The following is a 25,431-nucleotide window of genomic DNA, read 5'->3' as shown; positions in this document are numbered from 1 at the left end:
TCAGAGTCACTCACTAATTTTCTGCCTCCCGTTCCCTGCTCTGAATTTGTCCTATCTGAACCTGCGCTCAGATTCCCATCCCCCTGCCAATCTAGTTTAGACCATCCCCAACAGCACGAGCAAACCTTTCTGCAAGGATATTCATCCCAGTCCTGTTCAGGTGTAGATCATCTGGCTTGTGCAGGTCCCACCTTCCCCAGAACCAGTCCCAATGCCCCACAAATCTGAAGCACTCCCTCCTGCACCATCTCTCCAGCCACGCATTCATCTGGTGTATTCTCCTACTTCTATATACACTAGCAAGTGGCCTTGGGAGTAATCCGGAGTTGTAGTTTAGTAATTAATCCATTAGTTATTGGACACTAGATCTGGTTCAGTTTTGATTGCTAGGGTCAAGTGATATTTTAGTTTTTTATTTGTTTTCAGTGGAATATGGTAACAGGAGCTGAGCACAAGCTGGAGTGGAGCTTATGTTCTTTTTGGTAATTTCAGCCTATGCGCTGCAGGCCTGCTTTAATGATGGTCTCCCAGGGTGCAATAAAATTGTAAAACAATAATATTATACAGACTCGTGTGGGCCTGAAAGACAACACAAATTGAGCTAAGTATGATGAGAAGGGGAGGCGCATTGTTAGGAAATGGCGTCTTATACTAGCTGTTGTTGTTTAAATAGTTGCTGCGAGTTAACAAGGTGTGAAAATGTAATAAAATTAAGAAAACCTGTATGGGAGCGTGCCATTTTACAATGAGACACAACCCTTTACCTTTGGAAGGCTCATTTTGAAAAGTAACTCTATATATTAACTTCAAGATCTGTACTAGATTTTTGAATAGTTTCAACAAAAAGTTAAAGATTTAATCACGCATAAACTATTTTTTAAATGTAACTGATCTTCATGCGTGCTTTTTAAATTTTGTAAAAATACGTCTAGTAATCTCATTGAAATGACTGAACAAATGATTAGCTTCTTAAATAAAAATGAATGCTTTTATTAAAATGAACTGTTTCATTTTATATTCTCTCAAGTGTCCCACAAACTTCGATGTGCAATATCGCGATTATGTATTTAGATATTAATATTCTGAGGGAAAGCCTACTTTAGATCCAGGTCAAAATGTTAGTTATTTTAAATTTTAATACACAGGATGTCCTGAGAAGTTGTGATTAATTATCTATTTCTTAACTTATTTTGTTGCGGTCAATTGAGCTAATTCACCTGCACAACAAAGTCTCTGAACTGTTGGTAGCTGAGTAATACTTGTTGGATTGCCAGCCATGTGGTCCTGATAGTCCCAAAGTTGCCTGGCACTTCATTTCACCTGACCATTTTGTGTAAGTAAAATGCCCACCTGAATGTCAGAAAAAAGCAAACAGATTGATTGCAGATAGATACTGATGGACCACAGGAGAATTTTATGTTCTTCCACATGTAAGGTTTGGAGGCAGGAAGAGCAAATAATCGTGTGGGATGGTGGTGGGCGAGATCCCGCCACCTTCCCGCCGCCACCCAAATTAGGTCTGGTGCGGGAAGGCTTGTGAACGGCCTTCCTGCCCCACTGCCTGGTCGTAGCCAAAGGGGAGCTAAAAATACGGTGTGTTTAAAATTAAACCCTGTTCGGTAAGACCAGGTGAAGGCTGAAAGCGAACGCCTAGACCTCTTTCTCACCTGGTCGTAACAATGTGAAACAAGAAGGGACAGTTACATCAAAAGATAGACGTTTTTATTTTTGCCTCTGAGTATCATCATGTTAGGGTGACCACTTTATGAAAAAAATACAGCGTTTTGCATATATATTTCTTAGCCAACTGTTCCTTTTGTTTTGGTGGTAGGTTGGTGAAAAGTTTCGATCACGTGCACTGAAGTTCCCTGGCCTCATCTCAGGTTGCACCATGGATTGGTTCAGTTGCTGGCCCAGAGAGGCATTGGTTGCTGTCTCTAGCTATTTCCTTTCTGGCTTTTACATTGCTTGCTCAGACGAGGTCAAAAACCAACTGGTGGCAACAATGGGTGTCTTTCATGACAGGGTCCATCAAACATGCGAAGACTATTTTCAGAGGTATGTTCTGATTCGGGGACATATAGATTTATTGATGAGATTTAAAAGTGAGTGATACCAAGATTGGTCAACTTGATTAATCTAACTGTTTCCATTTTAGCAAGTGGTGAAATATGACTGGGGTTTACAAATATGTTATTACCAGGTTTGATGAATAGGAATTACTGACTGTAAAGAGTGTTGAAACCTACGGTCTGCAGGACCCATGGGGAAACGTGTGCGAACTGCGACCTGAACAGATGGCTTGTTGAATGCTCTGGCAGGTGCATTGACCCTGGTTTTGTTTGGACCAGAATGTCCAAATGGACATTGAAAACAAATACTTCAAGTTGCTGAGGTAATTAAAACTGGCTGGGACCAGATAAAAGGGTAATAGTGCCTTCCAAGAGGAGAGCGCAGGAAGGTTTTGCTTTACAAGCAGTTGAAGAAAGTGAAGACTGAATCTAGCAGCAATTTCTGTTATTCAGATGAACTGATTACCCAGGCCCGACCATACAGTGCACAGGGTGGTCACTGAAGGGCATGGAGAAAGGTAACACTGGGAATCCATACTGTTAAACCTGTTGTGGGGAGAATTGAGAAGGTTCTGGAGAAATATACTTTTTTGACAAAGACTGTACCTGTGGAGTTTGGCATTGAAAAAACTGCTGTCAATCGAGAATTGTGGCTACACCTTGGAAGACAGGATCTGGAGCCCACGTGAGGAATTTCAAAGTTGTAAGTACAATAATTTGGAGCCAGATATGCTGAAAGGACTACTCACAGGACTCGGGAGACCCATCTTTGTTACATCTGATAATTACCGCATAATTTTTAAGCTTTACAGATATCAACTATTTACAGATATCAGTTATTTAACTGCAAGTTCATGTTTAATTTATATTGGTTTTGGTTTGAGTATTAAGTAAAATTTATAAAAGTGAGATCTTGTCCAATTGGTTTTTGTTTCCTAAATTGGGGTTAGTTGGTGGATTGGATTCGATTCTTTTGGTTTCTTGGTGATAAGACATAATGTAAGGTTTCTCATTTTATTTTGGTATATCATACATGTAGACATATGAACTGATAATTTGATGACAAAACCCTGATGCACCTTGGTCTGGAAAGCTCATTATGATCCTGAGAAAATATTAAATTAAAGGCTTTCCAAGTAATGCAAATGGAGAATCTGAGCAGTCCTCCAGCTGCAAGACAACTCTTTTGATGCAATAGGGATGCTGGAGGGAAGGCCTTAATACAATGAAAAGAAATTCTCGTGACTGGCCCTTGCACATGACTTCCTTGCCTTTTTAGCCACCCCTGCACTCTGATGCCACCATGCCATTGCTGTCTCAGTTGTCCCATGCCCTTCTGGCCACTGGAGACAGTGTTTGACAGACAACCAGCAGCCATCTACAGCAGAACTTATTCATCTTTGCCTCCCATCTATGTAATCTGGTGAAGCAGAGAACATTATCAAACAGTATGACAAGATCATCAATCTCACTTATGGTCGGTAGTATTGTGGTAACATTAGTGAACTAGTGATTAAGAGACTCGAACTAATGCTCCAGCAACATGATTTCAAATCCCACCACGGTAGCTGAGGGAATTTAAATTCAATGAATTAATAAATGTAGAATAAAAATCTTTTCTGATGAAATCCATCTGGTTCACTAATGTCCTTCAGGGGAGGAAATCACCATCCTTACCTGGTCAGATCTACATTTGACTCCAGACCTATAGCAATGTGGTTGATTCTTCACCCTCTGAAAAGGCTTCAGAAGCCACTCAGTTGTATCAAACCGCTACGGATAAGATTCATAAGAAAACAACCGGATGGACAACCTGGTATCGACCAAGACACTGGAAGTGATAAAGGCACAACTTGCCCAGTTGACCCTGCAAAGTCCTCCTCAGTAATATCTGGTGACTAGTAGCAAAGTTGGGAGACCTGTCCTGCAGATTAGTCAAGCACAAAGCTAACATAGTTATACTGACCAAATCATACAGCCAATGTTCCAACTTCTTCCCACATCATGCCTGTATATGTCCTGTATGTCCCACCATCAGGGCACACCCACCAGAGGTGGCAGCACAGTAGTATAAGTGAGAGGGAGTGGTCTTGATAATCTTCAATATTGACTTGGGACCCCATAAAATCTTAGACATCAACTCAAACATGGGCACAGAAACCTCCTGCTGATTATCACCTATGCCCTCCCTCGGCTGATGAATCAGTTTTCCTCCATATTGAACACCACTGAGGATAGCAAGGGCACAGAATATACTCTGGGTGGTGGAACTTCAATGTCGATCATCAAGAATGGCTAGGTAACACCACTACTGACCGAGTGGCCGAGTCCTGAAGGACATATCAGCCAGATTGGAACTGTGCCAGTGGGTGAGAGAACCAACAAGAGGGAAAAACCTGGATGACCTTATCCTCACCAATCTACCTGTCAAAGACAGCACTTGTAGGAGTGACCACCTCTCACTCCTTGTGGAGACGAAATCCTGTCTTCACACTGAGGGCATGCTGCATCCTGTTGTGTGGCACTATCACTGTGCTAAATGAGATAGATTCAGAACAAATATAGCAACTCAAAACTGGGCATCCATGAGGCACTGTGGGCCATCAGCAGCAGCAGTACTCAACCACAATCTGTAATCTCATTGCCAGGCATATCCCTCACTCTACCATTAGCATCAGGTCAGGGGACCAACCCTGGCTCAATGAGGAGTGCAGAAGAGAATGCCAGGATCAGCACCAGGCATACCACAAAATAAGGTGCCAACATGATGAAGCTATTACACAGGACTACGTGGATGCCAAATAGCAGAAGCAGCATGCTATAGACAGGGCTAAGAAATCCCACAACCAACTGACCAGATCTAAGCTTTACAGTTCTGCCACATCCAGTCGTGAATGATGGTGAACAATTAAACAACTGACAGGTGGAGGAGGCTCCACGAATATCCCCATCCTCTACGTTGCAGGAGCGCAGCACATCAATGCAAAAGACAAGGTTGAAGCATTTGCATCCATCTGCAGCCAGACGTGCCGACTGGATGATCCATCTTGGCCTCCTCCTGAAGTCCCCAGCATCACAGATTCCAGTCTTCAGCCAATTCAATTCACTGCATGTGTTATCAAGAAACAGCTAAAGACACTGGATACTGCAAAGGCTATGGGCCCTGACAACATTCCAGCAATAGTACTGAAGACTTGGGCTCCAGAGATTATTGGGGGTAGCTGGGACTGTGGAATTCAAGACAGAAACAGAACGACCATGATCTTATTAAATGGTGGAGCAGGCTTGACGGGCTGAATGGTCTACTTCTGTTCCTAATTTGTGTGATTATAGAACTAGTCGCGCCCCTAGCCAAGCTGTTCCAGTACAGTTACAACACTGGCATCTAACTGACAGTGTGAAAAATTTCCGAGATATGTAAGGACCACAAAAAGCAGGAGCAATCCAATCCGGCAAATTACAGCCCCATCAGTCTACTGTCAATCATCAGAAAAGTGATGGAAGGTGTAGTTGACAGTTCTACCAAGTGACACCTACTCACCAATAACTCCAGAGGTGAGTTGAGAGTGACTGCCCTTGACATCCAGGCAGCATTTGACCGAGTATAGCATCAAGGAGCCCTCGTAAAACTGGAGTCAATGGGAATCAGGGGGAAAACTCTTTGCTGTTTGGAGTCATACCAAGCACAAAGGTAGGCGGTCGTGGTTGTTGGAGGTCAATCATCTCAGCTCCAGAACATCATTCCAGGTGTTCCTCAGGGTAGTGTCCTAGGCCCAACCATCTTCAGCTGCTTCATCAATGACCTTCTCTCCATCATAAGGTCAGAAGTGGGGATGTTTGCTGATGATTGCACAGTGTCCTGTACCATTCATGATCCTCAGATACGGAAACAGTCTGTGCCCGCAGACAGCAAGACCTGGACAGCTTTCAGGCTTGGGCTGATAAGTGCCAAGTCACATCCGTGCCACAAGTGTTCCAGGCAATGACCATCTCCAACAAAACAGAATCTAACAATCTCTGCTTGACATTCAATGGTATTACCACCACTGAATCCCCCACTATTAACTTCCTGCAGGTTACCCTTGACCAGGAACCTAACTGGACCAGCCATATATGTACTGTGGCTGCATGACTAGGTGAGAGGGTGGGAATTCTGTGGTGAGTTACTCAACTCCTGATTCCCCAAAGCCTGTCAACTAGGCACAAGTCAGGAGAGTGATCACAGCTGTAGTGCGGGAGGACACCTCGGAGGGGTCATGCAGCGAGGCAATATGGGTGGAGCTCAGGAATAGGAAGGGTGCAGTCACGATGTTGGAGGTTTACTACAGGCCTCCCAACAGCCAGCGGGAGGTAGAGGAGCAGATATGTAGACAGATTTTGGAAAGATGGAAAGGTAACAGGGTTGTGGTGGTGGGTGATTTTAACTTCCCCTATATTGACTGGGACTTACTTAGTGCTAGGGGCTTGGATGGGGCAGAATTTGTGAGGAGCATCCAGGAGGGCTTCTTGAAACGATATGTAGATAGTCCAACTAAGGATGGGGCCATTCTGGACCTGGTATTGGGGAATGAACCAGGCCAGGTGGTCGAAATTTCAGCGGGGGAGCATTTCGAGAACAGTGACCATAATTCCATAAGTTTTAAGGTACTTGTGGATAAGGATAAGAGTAGTCCTCGGGTGAAGGTGCTAAATTGGGGAAAGGCTAATTAAAACAATATTAGGCAGGAACTGAAGAATTTAGATTGGGGGCGGCTGTTTGAGGGCAAATCAACATCTGACATGTGGGATAAAAACAAGAAATGCTGGAATCACTCAGCAGGTCTGGCAGCATCTGTGGAAAGAGAAGCAGAGTTAACGTTTCGGGTCAGTGACCCTTCATCGGAACTCATCTGACATGTGGGAGTCTTTCAAACGCCAGTTGATTAGAATCCAGGACCAGCATGTTCCTGTGAGGAAGAAGGACAAGTTTGGCAAGTTTCGGGAAGCTTGGATAACGCGGGATATTGTGAGCCTAGTCAAAAAGAAAAAGGAAACATTCGTAAGGGCTGGAAGGCTAGGAACAGACGAAGCATTTGAGGAATATAAAGACAGTTGGAAGGAACTTAAGCAAGGAGTCAGGAGGGCTAAAAGGGGTCATGAAAAGTCATTGGCAAACAGGATTAAGGAAAATCCCAAGACATTTTATACGTATATAAAGAGCAAGAGGGTAACCAGGTAAAGTGTTGGCCCACTCAAGGACAGAGATGGGAATCTATGTGTGGAGCCAGAGGAAATGGGCGAGGTGCTAAATGAGTACTTTGCATCAGTATTCACCAAAGAGAAGGACTTGGTGGATGATGAGCCGAGGGAAGGGAGTGCAGATAGTCTCAGTCATCTCATTATCAAAAAGGAGGAAGTGTTGGGTGTCTTGCAAAGCATTAAGGTAGATAAGTCCCCAGGGCCTGATGGGATCTACCCTAGAATACTGAGGGAGGCAAGGGAAGAAATGCTGTGGCCTTGACAGAAATCTTTGCATCCTCATTGGCCACAGGTGAGGTCCCAGAGGACTGGAGAATAGCCAATGTTGTTCCTTTGTTTAAGAAGGGTAACAAGGATAATCCAGGAAATTATAGGCCGGTGAGCCTTACATCAGTGGTAGGGAAACTATTAGAGAGGATTCTTCGGGACAGGATTTACTCCCATTTGGAAACAAATGAACTTATTAGCGAGAGACAGCATGGTTTTGTGAAGGGGAGGTCGTGTCTCACTAATTTGATTGAGTTTTTTGAGGAAGTGACGAAGATGGTTGATGAAGGAAGGGCAGTGGATGTTATCTATATGGACTTCAGTAAAGCCTTTGACAAGGTCCCTCATGGCAGACTGGTACAAAAGGTGAAGTCACACGGAATCAGAGATGAGCTGGCAAGATGGATACAGAACTGGCTCAGTCATAGAAGACAGAGGGTATCAGTGGAAGGGTGTTTTTCTGAATGAGGGATGTGACTAGTGGTGTTCCGCAGGGATCAGTGCTGGGACCTTTGCTGTTTGTAGTATATATAAATGATTTGGAGGAACATGTAGCTGGTCTGATTAGTAAGTTTGCGGACGACACAAAGGTTGGTGGAGTTGCAGATAATGATGAAGATTGTCAGAGGATACAGCAGGATATAGATCGGTTGGAGACTTGGGCGGAGAAATGGCAGATGGAGTTTAATCCGGACAAATGTGAGGTAATGCATTTTGGAAGGTCTAATGCAGATGGGAGGTATACAGTAAATGGCAGAACCCTTAGGAGTATTGACAGGCAGAGAGATCTGGGCGTACAGGTCCACGGGTCACTGAAAGTGGCAACGCAGCTGGATAAGGTAGTCAAGAAGGTCGGGGCACAGAGTATAAAAATAGGCAAGTCATGCTGCAGCTGTACAGAACTTTAGTTTGGCCACACTTAGAATATTGCGTGCAATTCTGGTCGCCACACTACCAGAAGGACGTGGAGGTTTTGGAGAGGGTACAGAAGAGGTTTACCAGGATGTTGCCTGGTCTGGAGGGCATTAGCTATGGGGAGAGATTGGGAAAACTCAGATTGTTTGCACTGGAATGACGGAGGTGGAGGGGCGACATGAAAGAAGTTTACAAAGTTATGAGCGGCATGGACAGAGTGGATAGTCAGAAGCTTTTTCCCAGGGTGGGAAGAATCAGTTACTGGGGGACATAGGTTTAAGGTGCAAGGGGCAAGGTTTAGAGGGGATGTGCGAGGCAAGTTCTTTACACAGAGGGTGGTGAGTGCCTGGAACTTGCTGCCAGGGGAGGTAGTGGAAGCAGATACGATAGCGACGTTTAAGAGACATCTTGACAAATACATGAATAGGAAGGGAATAGAGGGATACCGGCCCCGGAGGTGCAGAAGGTTTTAGTTTAGGCAGGCATCAAGATTGGCGCAGGCTTGGAGGGCCGAATGACCTGTTCCTGTGCTGAACTGTTCTTTGTTCTTGTTCTTTGTGATGGAATACTCTCCAGTTGCTCGACACCATCCAGGACAAAGCAGCCCACTTGCTCGGTCCCCCATCCACCACCTTAAGCATTCACTCCCTCCACCACTGGTGCACAGTGGCAGCACTGTGTTCCACCTACAAGATTCACTAAATCAAATCGCAAAGGCTTGTCCAACAGCACCTTCCAAACCCGTGACCTCTACCACCTAGAAGAACAAGGGTAGCAGGCATATTGGAACACCATCACCTGTATTTTCCCCTTGAGGTCACACACCATCCTGACTTAGAACTATATCGCCACTGTCACTGGGTCAAAATCCTATAATTTCCTCCTTAACAACACTGTGGGTGTACATACATAGAATCACAGAATCTCGAATTGTTACAGCGCAGAAGGAGGCCATTCGGCCCTTCATGTCCGCATCTGCTCTCTGAAAGAGCATCTCCCTAAGTTCCATTCCCCTGCCTTCTCCCGGAACCCTGCACATTCTTCCTTTTCATAGAACTGTCTAATTCCCTTTTTAAATTCTTCAGTTGAACCTGCCTCCACCACTCAGGCAGCACATTCCAGACCTTACCCACTCGCTGCATGAAAAAGTTTTTCCTCATGTCACTTTTGCTTCTCTTACCAAATACTTTAAATCTGTGCCCTTTCGTTCTCGATCGTTTCACGAGTGGGAACAGTTTCTCTCTATCTACTCTGTCCAGACCCCTCATGATTTTGAATACCTCTGTCAAATCTCCTCTCAGTCTTCTCCAAAGAAAACAGTCCATTCTCCAATATATCTTCATAACTGAAACATGACATGGACTGCAACGGTTAAAGAAGGTGGCTCACCAACGCCTTCTCTAAGGCAATTAGAGATGGGCAATGTTGTGGGACGAGCTTAAGAGTGGACCACCTTAAGAGCTGTAAGTGAACATCACCGGAGGAAGGAAGCAGCACAGTTAGCAGGGGACCCCATAACAGTGCAGCGAGCAAGGCTACAGATAGTGCCCTGGGATGTGTTGAAATTCTGTGAGTACAGCAAGAAATTTGTCAGGGAGCTTGGAGTTTTCAACTAAACTGACAGTTGGTCCAAAAATTTAAAAACATAGGAACATAGGAACAAAGGAACATAGGAGCAGGAGTAGGCCATTCAGCCCATCGAGCCTGCCCCACCATTCAATATGATCATGGATGACCATCCACTTTAATACCTTTTTCCCACACTATCCCCATGTCCCCTTTTGTCACTGGTATTTAGAAATCTGTCAATCTCTGCTTTAAACATACTCAATGACTGAGCTTCCACAGCCCTCTGGGGTAGAGAATTCCAAAGATTCACAACTCTCTGAGTGAAGAAATTTCTCCTCTTCTCTGGCTTCCCCCTTATTTTGACATTGTGTCCCCTGGTTCGAGACTCCCCAACCAGGGGAAATATCTCAGCTGTATCTACCCTGTCTATCCCTTTATGCATTTTGTAGATTTCAATGAGATCACCTCTCATTCTTCGAAACTCGAGAGAATTCAGGCCCAGTTTCCCCAATCTCTCTTCATAGTACAGTCCTGCCATCCCAGGAACAAGTCTGGTGAACCTTCGTTGCACTCCCTCTATGGCAATAATATCCCTCCTAAGGTAAGGGGACCAAAACTGCACACAGTACTCCATATGTGGTCGAACCAAGGTTCTATACAATTGAACCAAGACTTCACTACTCCTGTATTCAAATCCTCTTGCGATAAAGGCTAACATACCATTAGCTTTCCTAAGTGCTTGCTGCACCTGCATGTTAACTTTCAGTGACTTATTGACAAGGACACCCATGTCTCTTTGTACATCTACACTTTCTAATCGCTTACCATTTAAGAAATACTCTGCACATTTATTCCTCCTACCAAGGTGCATAACCTTACATTTTTCCACATTATATTGCATCTGCCACATTCTTGCCCACACACTAAGTCTGTCCAAATCCCCTTGAAGCCGCTTTGCATCTTCCTCACAACACACATTCCCACCTAGTTTTGTGTCAAACTTGCAAATATTACATTTGGTCCCCACATCCAAATCATTGATATATATTGTGAACAGCTGGGGCCAAAGCACTGATCTCTGCAGTACCCCACTAGTCACAGCCTGCCAATGCGAGAATGACCCGTTTATTCCTACTCTCTGCTTTCTGCCTGTTAACCAATCCTTAATCCATGCCAGTATATTACCTCTTATCCCATGTGCTTTAATTTTTCTAGTCAATCCACTGTGGGGGACTTTATCAAAAGCCTTCTGAAAATTCAAGTACACCACATCCACAGACACCATTTATCAATTCTGTAAGTAACATCCTCAAAAAACTCCAACAGGTTTGTCAAACATGATTTTCCATTCATAAATCCACGTTGACTATGTCAAATCAGATCATTATTATCCAAGTGTCCATTTATCACATCCTTCAGAATAGATTCTCGCATTTTCCCAATGACTGTAAGGCGAACAGGTCTGTAATTCCTTGTTTTCTCTCTCCTCCCTTCTTAAATAGTGGGGTGACATTTGCTACCTTCCAATCTGCAGGAAGCGCTCCAGGATCTATAGAATTTTGGAAGATGGTCACCAATGCATCTACTATCTCCATAGCTACCTCTTGCAACACTCTTGGATGTAAAATATCAAGTCCTGGGGACTTAATCTTCAGCCCCATTAGTTTCTCCAAAACAACCTTCTTATGAATACTAATTTCCTTCAATTCCTCATTCCCTCTAATCCCTTGGATCTCTAATTCTGAGAGATTTCTTGTATCTTCCTCAGTGAAGATAGACACACAGTAATCATTTTGCTTCTCTGCCATTTCTTTATTCCCCATTATAAATTCTCCTGACACTGCCTGTAATGGACCCACATTTGTCTTAGCCAAATGTTTCCTTTTTACGTACTTGTAGAAGCTTTTACAGTCCATTTTTATATTTTTTGCTAGCTTACATTCATATTCTATTCTCCCTTTCTTTATCAGTTTCTTGATTCTCCTTTGCTGTATTCTAAAATCCTCCCAATCCTCAGGTTTACTACTATTTCTGGCAACTTTATAGGCCTTTTCTTTTAATCTTATACAATCCTTAACTTCCTTTGTTATCCACAGTTGACTGCCTTTACTTTTGGGGTTTTTGCGCCTTAATGGAATGTATAGTTGCTGTAAACTATGTAATATTTCTTTAAAGACAATCCATTGCCTATGCACTGTCATACCTTTTAATGTATTTTCCCAATCCACCTCAGCCAATTTGCCCCTCTTCCCTTCATAATTTCCTTTGTTCAAATTTATCAATCACTTGAGCTCCAGGACATCACTGTAAGAGTTCCTCAGGGTAGTGTCCTAGGCCCAACCATCTTCACCTGCTTCATAAATGACCTTCCTTCAATCATAAGGTCAGAAATGAGGATGTTTGCTGATGATTGCACAATGTTCAGCACCATTCGCGAGTCCTCAGATACTGAAGCAGTCCGTGTAGAAATGCTGCAAGGCCTGGACAATATCCAGGCTTGGGCTGATAAGTAACATTCGCGCCACACAAGTGCCAGGCAATGACCATCTCCAACAAGAGAGAATCTAACCATCTCCTCTTGACATTCAATGGCATTACCATTGCTGAATCCTGCGCTATCAACATCCTAGGGGCTACGATTGACCAGAAACTGAACTGGAGTAGCCATATAAAGACCAAGGCTGCAAGAGCAGTCTATTAGGAATCCTGCAGCGAGTAACTCATCTCCTCACTCCCCAAAGCCTGTCCACCATCTACAAGGCACAAGTCAGGAGTGTGATGGAATACTCTCCACTTGCCTGGATGGGTGCAGCTCCAACAACACTCAAGAAGCTTGACACCATCCAGGACAAAGCTTGATTGGCACCCCATCCAAAAACATTCAATCCCTCCACCACTGACGTACAGTGGCAGCAGTGTGTACCATCTACAAGATGCACTGCAGCAACGCACCAAGGCTCCTTGGACAGCACCTTCCAAACCCATGACCTCTACCAACTAGAAGGACAAGGGCAGCAAATGCATGGGAATACCAGCACCTGCAAGTTCCCCTCCAAGTCACACACCATCCTGACTTGGAACTATATCGCCATTCCTTCACTGTCGCTGGGTCAAATTCATGGAACTCACTTCTGAACAGCACTGTGGGTGTACCTACCTCACATGGACTGCAGTGGTTCAAGAAGGCAGCTCCCCATCACCTTCTCAAGGGCCATTAGGGATGGGCAATAAATGCTGGCCTAGCCAGGGATGCCCACGTCCCATAAATGAATGGAAAAAAAAACACCCTGGCTTCAGATTGAACTACCTCACTTTCAAGCATAATGTAAAATTCTATCATATTATGGTCACTCATTCCTAATGGTTCTTTTACAACAAGATTATTAATTAGCCCTTTCTCATTACATAATACTAGATCCAAGATAGCGTAGTCTCTAGTCGCTTCCTCAACATACTGATCGAGAAAACCATCCTGAGCACACTCCAGGGATGCATCCTCTACAGCATTAGTGCTCAGTAGGTTTACCCAGTCTATAAGCAGATTGAAGTCACTCATGATTACTGTATTACCCATGCCACCTGCTTCTCTAATCTCCTGATTAATGCCATGCCCCACAATAACACTACTGGCCTGTAAACAACTCCTAACAATATTTGCTGCCCTTCGCTGTTTCTTAGCTCCACTCAAACAGATTCCACATTTTCTTCTTCCAATCTGAGGAATTCCCTTACTAATGTACTGACCCCATCCCTTATTATCATCACAACACTAACTCCTTTTCCTTTTTGCCTGTCCTTCCTAAATGTCGAATATCCTTAAATATTTAGTTCCCAGTCTTCCGTCACCCTGTCGTCAAGTTTTAGTTATGGCACTTAGATCATCCCCATTTACCTCTATTTGGGTCTGTAAATCATCTACCTTGTTGCGAATGCTGTTTGCATTCAGGTAGAGTGCCCTTAACCTTGTCTTCTTGACATTCTGCATTCTAAGCCTCGTTAATGCTCGCCTTTGTTTCACCTGCCTTCTAATGTCACTTGCTACTTTTCTACCTCCTATTACCAGCTTTACTTCCTTCCAATTTGAGCTACCCCTCAGGTTCCCATCCCCCTGGCAAGCTAGTTTAAACCCTCCCCAAGAGCACTCCCTGTGAGGATATTAGTTCTGGTCCTGTTAAGTTGTAGCCCGTCCATTTTGTACAGGTCCCGCCTGCCCCAGAACCAGTCGCAATGCCTCAGAAATCTGATGCCCTCTCTCCTGCACCAATTCTCCAGCCATGTGTTCAATCAATAATTTTCTGCTATTCCTGTGCTCACACGGCACTTGGTGTAATTCTGAGATTACTGCTTTGGAGTTCCTGCTTTTTAATTTCCTTCCTAACTCCCTAAAATCTGCTTTCAGGACCTGCTCCCTCTTCCTACCTATGTCATTGGTACCTATGTGGACCACAACCTCTGGCTGTTCACCCTCCCCAGAAGGATGTCTTGTGGCCGCTCCGTGCCATCCTTGACCCTGGCACCAGGGAGGCAACACGCCATCCTGGAGTCACGTTTACTGCCACAGAAATGCCTGTCTGATCCCCTGACTATCGAATCCCCTATCACTATTGTTTTTCCACTCTTCTTCCGCCCTTCCTGTGCAGCTGAGCCACCCATGGTGCTACGGACTTTACTCTGGCTGCACTCCCCGAAGGAACCATCGCTCTCACCAGTATCCAAAATGGAAAACGGATTAGTGAGCAAGATCCACTCAGCGGACTCCTGCACAGTCTGCCTGGTTCTCTTAGACTGCCTGGTGGTCACCCATTCCCTTTCTGCCTGAATGCTCCTACCCTGTGGTATGACCAGTTCCTAAACGTAGTCCTCTGCCTCGCAGATGCACAACAGTGACTCCAGCCGCCACTCAAGTTCTGAAACCTAGAGCTCAAGCTCCTGCAGCCGGTGACACTTCCTGCAGATGTGTTTGTCTAGGACACATGGTGTATCCATGATTTCCCATCTACCGCAGGACGTACACTCCACTTGGCCAAGCTGACCTGCCATACCGTAACTTTAAAAACTTTTTCTTACAATGAGGTGTAAAATAACTTACCAGTTACTCACCAATCAACTTCTTCCCCTGTACCAAAGGGAGAGGCAGCTACTGGAGGCTAAAAAAGGTAGAAGAAAGAAAGAAAGAAAGGACCCCTCCCTCATGCACCAAACATCCACTTTACACTTTGTAAATTTATCTTCTTCTTAATTTATATTCCCCTCCTTACCAAACTCTTCAATTACCAAACTTCCTTAATACTCTTTACCCTCCAGCAGCACTCAATGCAGACAAGCAGCACTGAAAATCCCCTGAATTTATACTCTGAAAACAATGCTGTAAGAGCTCTGCTACACCTCAGAAACCACTTTAAACTAGCTACCTAATTAACTAGCTACAGCTATTCTCAGAGTGTCAGTATATCCCTGTTTAAAACTGCAAGAAACCTAACTAAATTAACTGAAACAGGAAATTAAATTAATTGCAAGATGTAAACAAAACAAAAACTAGTCTTGAGATATTAACCCTTAAAGTTAACTCGCTTACCGTACTCCCTTCTTTACATTCAGTGCCATGGGAGTGCGAATACAGAAGGATTTGTATTTAAAGAGCTGTGAATCTCTGGTACAACTCACCACAACTAGGCTGACTGCTTACAATAGTTCTGCAATCAAATGCTTTGCAATGATAACCTTGCAGTGGGAGTTTGGTGCGTGAGGGAGGGGTTCCTTTCTTTCTTTCTTTCTTCTACCTTCTAGACCTCCTTTGTTATCTCTTGCCCCACCCCCACATCACTTGCTCATAACCTGTGACTTTTCTAATATTTGTCAGTTCCGAAGAAGGGTCACTGACCCGAAACGTTAACTCTGCTTCTCTTTTCACAGATGCTGCCAGACCTGCTGAGTGGTTCCAGCATTTCTTGTTTTTATTTCAGATTTCCAGCATCCGCAGTATTTTGCTTTTATTTTACTGTTTTAGTTTTCCTTTTTTTTTGCTTTTTGGGTGAGGCCTAAGTCAAAAACAAAGGGAAGAACACAACAGTGCCACTGGAGGTCCTGCACAAAGTAAAAGGGTGGTTGTGGCAGCTGCTAGTTCTGCAAGCTGAAGCTGTCTGAAAAAACTGCTTTGCTTAAAATAGATTCTAAGCCATCCAAACAGGGAGATATTCTCTGCGTTTTAAAAAAAAATGATGTCGTCTTACTCTTAAAGGGGCAGGCCTGCAGAAAAGGAACCTGTCTAAAGAAGGAAAAAAGAAGCATGCCTGTAAAAAAGAAAACCTGTAAAACATCTTATATTTATTAAAAAGTAGGATTATTAAGACAATGGCTTTCATATAGCTAGTTATAGTTTGGAAGGTATCAGATATTGCTTCTGAATCTAACTTGTTTTGACAGCGAATGGAACTGTGTTTCCTGGATCAAGAAGTAAGCAAACCAGAGAAACAAGCTATCAAAATTAAGATCACATTGGACAATGAGGGCCTGCAATGGATCAATACATCAGGATTATCAGCTGAGGCTCTAAAGGACCCTAGCAAGCCTAGAGCAGCAACTCAAGATGAAGATAAATTTCGAAGTACATAGGTTTGAGCTTATGACCTACCAGCAAAGACAAGATGAGTCCATTGAACAGTTTGTTACAAGGTGCCGAGACAAAGCTCCAGAATGCGAATTCACAGATATCGAATTGTCAGAATGGGTTATAGAGATGGTAACTGCGTCTACCCCATTAGAGGCCTTTCAAAAAGACCAGCTAGAAAAGAAGAAATGGTTCTCAATAAATGCACGACTCAATGATGGAAGGAAATTTGAAGTCAGCATGGCTGGGCACCAACAGTTACAAGCATTGGGGGAGGCTACAACAATTGCTACGGTACCCAAGGCTCAGAAATCTGCTAAGCCTTGTGCAACTGTGGCCTGACTCATCCAATTCGCAGTTGTCTGATGTACCAGGACCAGTGCAAAGCTTGTGGCATGCGAGGACATTGGGCAAGGCAGTGCAGAAGGCTGAGCTCAGATACTTCGCACAGAAATGGTGGCAAATCACATGCAGAGAGAATGTCTGCAAGACAGGCTGGCAAAGGCAATAATAGGCATGCCAACACATAACAAAAGCTGAGGCAGATACCCTAGGTAAGCAGAGACAGATTGTTAGGAGGACACTGTCAAAGAATGCACTCGTGCGAACAGTGAGCAAGCATTTTGCATAGTCAATTTGGATCAACATGTCAGTGCCATTACGTAATCTGAGGTATTTGCCATGATTGGGATTATATGTCCACAAAGAGTGGTAAACATAAGCTCAGAGTAAAAATTGACACTGGAGCAAGTGCAAATATTTTGCCCATCCATATACTGAAGGACATGTATTTAAAGAACTGCAAATCTATGGTACAACCCACCACAACTAGGCTGACTGCTTACAATGGTTCTACAATCAAGTGCATTGGAATGATAACCTTGCAGTGCAACTAAGGGAGTGTAAGACTCTTAAACAGGGAGTCTCACTTACCTTGAAGGTCCTGACCCCGTACAAGGATCAATGGCACAACACAAACTTTGCATACAGTTTCCACGTTATATTGAAAACTTTTATTAATCCACTAAGCAATAGTACATACATTGCAACAACAGTTTCTCGCGTTCAGGAGCTCGTCTGCATGACTTCCTGTGACTGACGAAATCACACTTCCCTGGCTGCAGCAACAATATCCTTGTGGGCTGTAGCTTTAAACCCCTTTGCAACCCTGGTCCCTTGACATATAAGGCAATATCTAATTGGGTTTCAGTGCCTTATCAATCCCACCAAGGCTATGCAAGACCACCTGCATGTGGTCATTTCCTGCTCTCAGGGGTGGGGGGGGGGGTGGTGGTTATGGCTCTCAGATGGCTACCAGCAATAGCTGTGATATCGGCATTTTGATAAGGCAGGAAGAAAACCATTTGCACATATCCAGAGAGGCCATTGTCCATGAGAGTTGTAGACAGAGTGTCTGATGTTGTAATTAGTCTGGGCCACCACCTTAATGACATGTTCTGACATGTCCTCACATGTGTGCATGTGTCCTTGTTCAGTTAAAACTGTCTTTATTTTTAAAAGGTCCAATATGAGCCCCAGTGATGATGCCTTCTGTCAAAATTCTACTCCCTTCATCCTGATGTCCTCTACACTCCATATTTCTACTACCTGGTTCACACCACAACTGGTTATATTTTACTTACAAACAGAAATACAAGAGATATTAAAATGCCTTACAGGAGCTCTGAATGGTTACCACAAATGTTTTATATTGGAAACACAATTGTTACAGGACTTCCAGTATGCTGAGATTTATAAATTTTGACAACACGTGAATTCAGCAACGCTCTGAAGATGATATACTCAGATTGAGCATTTCAAAGAAAACAAAGAACAAAGAAAATTCCAGCACAGGAACAGGCCCTTCGGCCCTCCGAGCCTGCGCCGATCCAGATCCTCTATCAAAACATGTCGCCTATTTTCTAAGGGTCTGTATCTCTTTGCTTCCTGCCCATTCATGTATCTGTCTAGATACATCTTAAAAGACGCCATCGTGCCCGCATCTACCACCTCCGCTGGCAACGCGTTCCAGGCACCCACCACCCTCTGCGTAAAGAACTTTCCACGCATATCCCCCCTAAACTTTTCCCCTTTCACTTTGAACTCGTGTCCTCTAGTAATTGAATCCCCCACTCTGGGAAAAAGCCTCTTGCTATCCACCCTGTCTATACCTCTCATTATTTTGTACACCTCAATCAGGTCCCCCCTCAACCTCTGTCTTTCTAATGAAAATAATCCTAATCTGCTCAACCTCTCTTCATAGCTAGCGCCCTCCATACCAGGCAACATCCTGGTGAACCTCCTCTGCACCCTCTCCAAAGCATCCACATCCTTTTGGTAATGTGGCGACCAGAACTGCACGCAGTATTCCAAATGTGGCCGAACCAAAGTCCTATACAACTGTAACATCACCTGCCAACTCTTGTACTCAATACCCCGTCCGATGAAGGAAAGTATGCCGTATGCCTTCTTGACCACTCTATTTACCTGCGTTGCCACCTTCAGGGAACAGTGGACCTGAACACCCAAATCTCTCTGGACATCAATTTTCCCCAGGACTTTTCCATTTACTGTATAGTTCACTCTTGAATTGGATATTCCAAAATGCATCACCTCGCATTTGCCCTGATTGAACTCCATCTGCCATTTCTCTGCCCAACTCTCCAATCTATCTATATTCTGCTGTATTCTCTGACAGTCCCCTTCACTATCTGCTACTCCACCAATCTTAGTGTCGTCTGCAAACTTGCTAATCAGTCCACCTATACTTTCCTCCAAATCATTAATGTATATCACAAACAACAGTGGTCCCAGCACGGATCCCTGTGGAACACCACTGGTCACACGTCTCCATTTTGAGAAACTCCCTTCCACTGCTACTCTCTGTCTCCTGTTGCCCAGCCAGTTCTTTATCCATCTAGCTAGTACACCTTGGACCCCATGCGCCTTCACTTTCTCCATCAGCCTGCCATGGGGAACCTTATCAAACGCCTTACTGAAGTCCATGTATATGACATCGACAGCCCTTCCCTCATCAATCAACTTTGTCACTTCCTCAAAGAATTCTATTAAGTTGGTAAGACATGACCTTCCCTGCACAAAACCATGTTGCCTATCACTGATAAGCCCATTTTCTTCCAAATGGGAATAGATCCTATCCCTCAGTATCTTCTCCAGCAGCTTCCCTACCACTGACGTCAGGCTCACCGGTCTATAATTACCTGGATATCCCTGCTACCCTTCTTAAACAAGGGGACAACATTAGCAATTCTCCAGTCCTCCGGGACCTCACCCGTGTTTAAGGATGCTGCAAAGATATCTGTTAAGGCCCCAGCTATTTCCTCTCTCGCTTCCCTCAGTAACCTGGGATAGATCCCATCCGGACCTGGGGACTTGTCCACCTCAATGCCTTTTAGAATACCCAACACTTTCTCCCTCCTTATGCCGACTTGACCTAGAGTAATCAAACATCTGTTCCTAACCTCAACATCCTTCATGTCCCTCTCCTCGGTGAATACCGATGCAAAGTACTCGTTTAAAATCTCACCCATTTTCTCTGAGTCCAAGCATAACATTCCTCCTTTGTCCTTTAGTGGGCCAATCCTTTCTCTAGTTACCCTCTTTCTCCTTATATATGAATAAAAGGCTTTGGGATTTTCTTTAACCCTGTTTGCTAAAGATATTTCATGACCCCTTTTAGCCCTCTTAATTCCTCGTTTCAGATTGGTCCTACATTCCCGATATTCTTTCAAAGCTTCGTCTTTCATCAGCCGCCTGGACCTTATGTATGCTTCCTTTTTCCTCTTAGCTAGTCTCACAATTTCACCTGTCATCCATGGTTCCTTAATCTTGCCATTTCTATCCCTCATTTTCACAGGAACATGTCTCTCCTGCACGCTAATCAACCTCTCTTTAAAAGCCTCCCACATATCACATGTGGATTTACCTTCAAACAGCTGCTCCCAATCTACATTCCCCAGCTCCTGCCGAATTTTGGTATAGTTGGCCTTCCCCCAATTTAGCACTCTTCCTTTAGGACCACTCTCGTCTTTGTCCATGAGTATTTTAAAGCTTACGGAATTGTGATCACTATTCCCAAAGTAGTCCCCTACTGAAACTTCAAACACCTGGCCGGGCTCATTCCCCAACACCAGGTCCAGTATGGCCCCTTCCCGAGTTGGACTATTTACATACTGCTCTAGAAAACCCTCCTGGATGCTCCTTCCAAATTCTGCTCCATCTAGACCTCGAAAACTAAGTGAATCCCAGTCAATGTTGGGAAAATTAAAATCTCCTATCACCACCACCCTGTTGCTCCTACATCTTTCCATAATCTGTTTACATATTTGTACCTCTATCTCACGCTCGCTGTTGGGAGGCCTGTAGTACAGCCCCAACATTGTTACCGCACCCTTCCTATTTCTGAGTTCTGTCAATATTGCCTCACTGCTCGAGTCCTCCATAGTGCCCTCCTTCAGCACAGCTGTGATATCCTCTTTGACCAGTAATGCAACTCCTCCACCCCTTTTACCTCCCTCTCTATCCCGCCTGAAGCATCGATATCCTGGGATATTTAGTTGCCAATCATGCCCTTCCCTCAACCAAGTCTCAGTAATAGCAATAACATCATACTCCCAGGTACTAATCCAAGCCCTAAGTTCATCTGCCTTACCTACTACACTTCTTGCATTAAAACAAATGCACCTCAGTCCCTTTAAATTCATCATCTGCTCCCTGCCTGCTCTTCCCCTTAGTCACACTGACTTCATTATCTAGTTCCTTACAGGCTTTTGTTACTACCTCCTTACTGTCAACTGACCTCCTCAATTGGTTCCCATCCCCCTGCCACATTAGTTTAAACCCTCCCCAACAGCGTTAGCAAAAGCACCCCCAAGGACATTGGTTCCAGTCCGGCCCAGGTGTAGACCGTCCAATTTGTAATAGTCCCACCTCCCCCAGAACCGGTCCCAATGTCCCAAAAATCTGAACCCCTCCTTCCTGCACCATCTCTCAAGCCACGCATTCATCCTGACTATTCTTTCATTTTTACTCTGACTATCACATGGCACTGGATAGCAATCCTGAGATTACTACCTCTGAGGTCCTACTTTTTAACTTGGCTCCTAACTCCCTAAACTCTGCTTGTAGGACCTCATCCCGTTTTTTACCTCTATCATTGGTGCCTATGTGCACAACGACAACTGGCTGTTCACCCTCCCCCTTTAGAATGTTCTGCAGCCGATCTGAGACATCCCTGACCCGTGCACCTGGGAGGCAACATACCATTCGGGAGCCTCGTTTTCGACCACAGAACCGCCTATCTACTCCCCTTACAATCGAATCCCCTACGACTTCGGATTGGTCCATATGAAAGAAACACAAACGCTGGGAGTCTTGACTCGAAGAGGCGATATGACCTGGAGTTTCTCGCCTGGCTTCAGTTCATTGCAGCAAGTACCCGAAGGCCAGAGGGATTGCCAGTGATTGGTGATGTTGCCAGTCATCATTTTTCTAAGCTTTATAAACAGAGGAAGATAAAGGCATTGTTTGATAGGCAAGCAGGACCAGAATTGCCTCGATTGCGAGTGAGACAGAGACCAGAGACCTCATTCATGCATTGAAAACTTGGTATCCTGCAGAGGTTGCTAGGATATGTGACCAGCCCAGATCGCATGAGGTCCAGACACCCAACGGTGCAATTCTCAGACAGAACTGTAGTTAACGAAGAGAGCTGCACGACAATACTACATGAGACAACCCTATGGCATTGCAGGCACACTCAAAGACAAAGTCTGAAGATGAATGTACAGAGGCTACAAGCAAAGAGGAAGAACATGCAAACCAAAGTTCTGTCAACAGATTCTCAGAAGAATAATCAAAATGAGCTGAACTGTGGGAAGAGGCTTAAAATAACAAGATTGGGATGCATAAGCAAACCTCCTCTCGGTTTTAGAGTGTGTTAAACTTGCTTACTTGTACATAATGTTTTGTTTTAATCATGTATAATTCGTCCGAACCACAACATCATCATATATTGTACATACATTTTTAATCTCTGAAATAAAGGGGAATGTTGTGGGACCGCTTTATGAGTGGACCACCTTAAGAGTGGACCTCCTTAAGGGCTGTAGTGAATGTTACCAGCGGAAGTAATTTAGATTTAGAGATACAGCACTGAAACAGGCCCTTCGGCCCACCGAGTCTGCGCCGACCATTAACCACCCATTTATACTAATCCTACACTATTCCCATATTCCTACCACATTCTCACCTGTCTCTATATTCCCCTACCACCTACCTATACTAATGGCAATTTATATAATGGCCAATTCACCTATCAACCTGCAAGTCTTTTGGCTGTGGGAGGAAACCGGAGCACCCGGAGGAAACCCACGCAGACACAGGGAGAACTTGCAAACTCCACACAGGCAGTACCCAGAATTGAACCCGGGTCGCTGGAGCTGTGAGGCTGCAGTGCTAACCACTGTGCCACTGTGCCGCCCGTAAAATAATGTCCTGTCATACATGACCAGAGAATTGTGGGTGCAGTCTGACAGAGTGAAACCTGTTTAGATGTGGCACATGCAGTAACTGTTTGTATATATATATATGTGAGCAAAATACTGCAGATCCTGGAATTGGTGGGTTTGCATGTTGGAGATGGTTGGGGTAGCGGGGGTGGCCTTCCGTTGGGCACAGGGTGCCTGATCATGAGGTCCCCTGCCCCAGGCGTCTGAAGCCACCTGCTTTTGTCAGGCGGCTTCTCTTGGGCCTGGGCCACCCAACCAGCCCTGGGTAAAATCCCTGTGGCGACAAGCAGAGGCTCTTAAGTGGCCGTTAAGTGGCCACTTAAGGGCCTTGACTGGCCTGGGGCGGGCGGCCATTTCTTGCTGCCGCCGCCCTGAGTAAAGTGGTAGCGGAGGCGGGAGTGGGTCAGGATTGGCATCCCGAGCCTGCCGCTCCATTTTACGCACACCCACACCACCACCCCCCTCCACCCCCACCACCATCCCGCACATTGGGGGGGCATAAGATTCCAGCTTCTGTTTCTCTCTCCACAGATGCTGTCAGACCTGCTGCGTATTTCCGGCACTTTCTGTTCTCAATGTGTATATATATATGTATTCTGGTTAGGTTATAATAAAAACCCACATTTTCTTTGCATATTACTTGTAGTCCTGTGCGTCTTATAATAGTTCGCATATCAAAGGAACAATTAATATTACAAGCAATAAGCGGCCTTGTGATGCTCACATTCCATGAATGAATAAAAAAAATTATGGAGGACTTCCCAAGTTTTGTGTCATCTGCAAAATCCAGGTCATTAATATATATCAAAAAGGCAGTAAAAAAGACCAAAAGACTTTCATTTTATAATGCTTTAAAGTGTTTGGATGTCCCAACCCACTTTACAGTGAACTGTCTCGTACTGTACGAAACTCATCAAGATCCCACAAACAGCAATGAGGTAATGAGCAGATAAGTTGATACTGGTTGATGGATAAATATTGGCCAGTTCACTAGGGGAGAAGCCCCTCTGCTCTTCTTTTAATTGTGCCATGGAATCTTCAATGTCCACTTCAGGAGACAGGCAGGGTCTCGGTTTAATGTCACATCCGAAAGACGGCACCTCTGACAGAGTAGCACTCCCTCAGTATTGCACTGGAGTGCCAGCCTAGATTTTTCACTCAAGTCTCTGGTCTTAGTACTGATTCCTGGCAACACCACTGTACAGTTCCGTCCAGTCTGAAAAACAACCATTCACCATGACACTTTGCTTTCTGTATATCAGCCAATTTTATATCCATACTGCCACTTCTCCTTCAATCCCACAGGCTTCAGTATTTCTTATAAGTCTATTATGTGGAAATTTATTAAATACCTTTTGAAAATATATTAACAGAACATTGCCTGCACTACCTTCATCAAGCATCTCAGAAATTTCATAAAACTCAATGATGTTTGTTCGGCTTAATTTGCCTTTGTTACACCTGCCAGAAGTGCGGGGGTGGGGTGGGAGGTGATGTGTCATATTTGTCTGAGACAAAAGAAAAACAAGAGAGACACAGTTTGTTGGTTGGAGTAGCATAAATAAGTAATCCTTGATTTAATACACAATAGTGCAAACGCTCATGCAAATACAAACACATTAGGCAACTAATCAGATACAGTAATACATTTCAGTGTTATGATTTTACATGTCTCTCTAACAAGTCAAATAATCCAAGCTCTAATTGCAAGCCGAGCTTCACTTAATCAAATGATTATAAACTTCTGTTGATATCAAAATAATCATATTCTTGGCTGATTCAACTTAAAGACTATTCCAACAGATCATAAGGATTAAACTATAATAAACAAAGCACTGAACAAATATAGCCACTTACCTTCTGGGAGAGGAGCGGACCTGCAGGAAGAACACGGAGCGGGGAACCGATAAATACAGCCCGAGGATCGCGGCCTACAATACTTACCTTCTGGGAGAGCAGCGGAGAGGAGTGGAACTACGGGAAGAACACGGAGTGCGGAGTCGTTAAATAAAGCCCGAGGATCGCGGCCTACAACAACTTACCTTCCAGGAGAGCAGCGGAGAGGAGCAGACCTGAGCGAAGAACATGGAGCGGGGAGACGATAAATACAATCTGAGGATCGCGGCCTACAACACTTATCTTCTGGGAGAGCAGCGGAGAGGAGTCCAGGTGCGCCTAAGTTTGAAAACAAAGTGAGCAGTGATATCACAGGAAAGCTGCAAGGTTGGTTGGT

The 25,431-nt window shown here is 44.4% G+C and overlaps 1 protein-coding gene across 1 annotated transcript in view; it reads left to right on the top strand.

Moving 5' to 3' along the window:
* The window catches only part of LOC137367180 (dynein axonemal heavy chain 8-like), a 2,531,605-nt gene that overhangs the window by 1,794,586 nt on the left and 711,588 nt on the right, over positions 1 to 25,431 (top strand). The window contains exon 137 of the mRNA XM_068028616.1: positions 1,832 to 2,058. Within this exon, the coding sequence (XP_067884717.1) occupies positions 1,832 to 2,058 (227 nt within the window). The remainder of the gene's footprint in view (positions 1 to 1,831; positions 2,059 to 25,431) is intronic.

The sequence above is a fragment of the Heterodontus francisci genome, chromosome 3, assembly GCF_036365525.1.
Source record: "Heterodontus francisci isolate sHetFra1 chromosome 3, sHetFra1.hap1, whole genome shotgun sequence".
NCBI lineage: Eukaryota > Metazoa > Chordata > Chondrichthyes > Heterodontiformes > Heterodontidae > Heterodontus > Heterodontus francisci.
The sequence above is the reverse complement of the archived record's forward strand: the minus strand, read 5'-3'. Positions and strand labels throughout refer to the sequence as shown.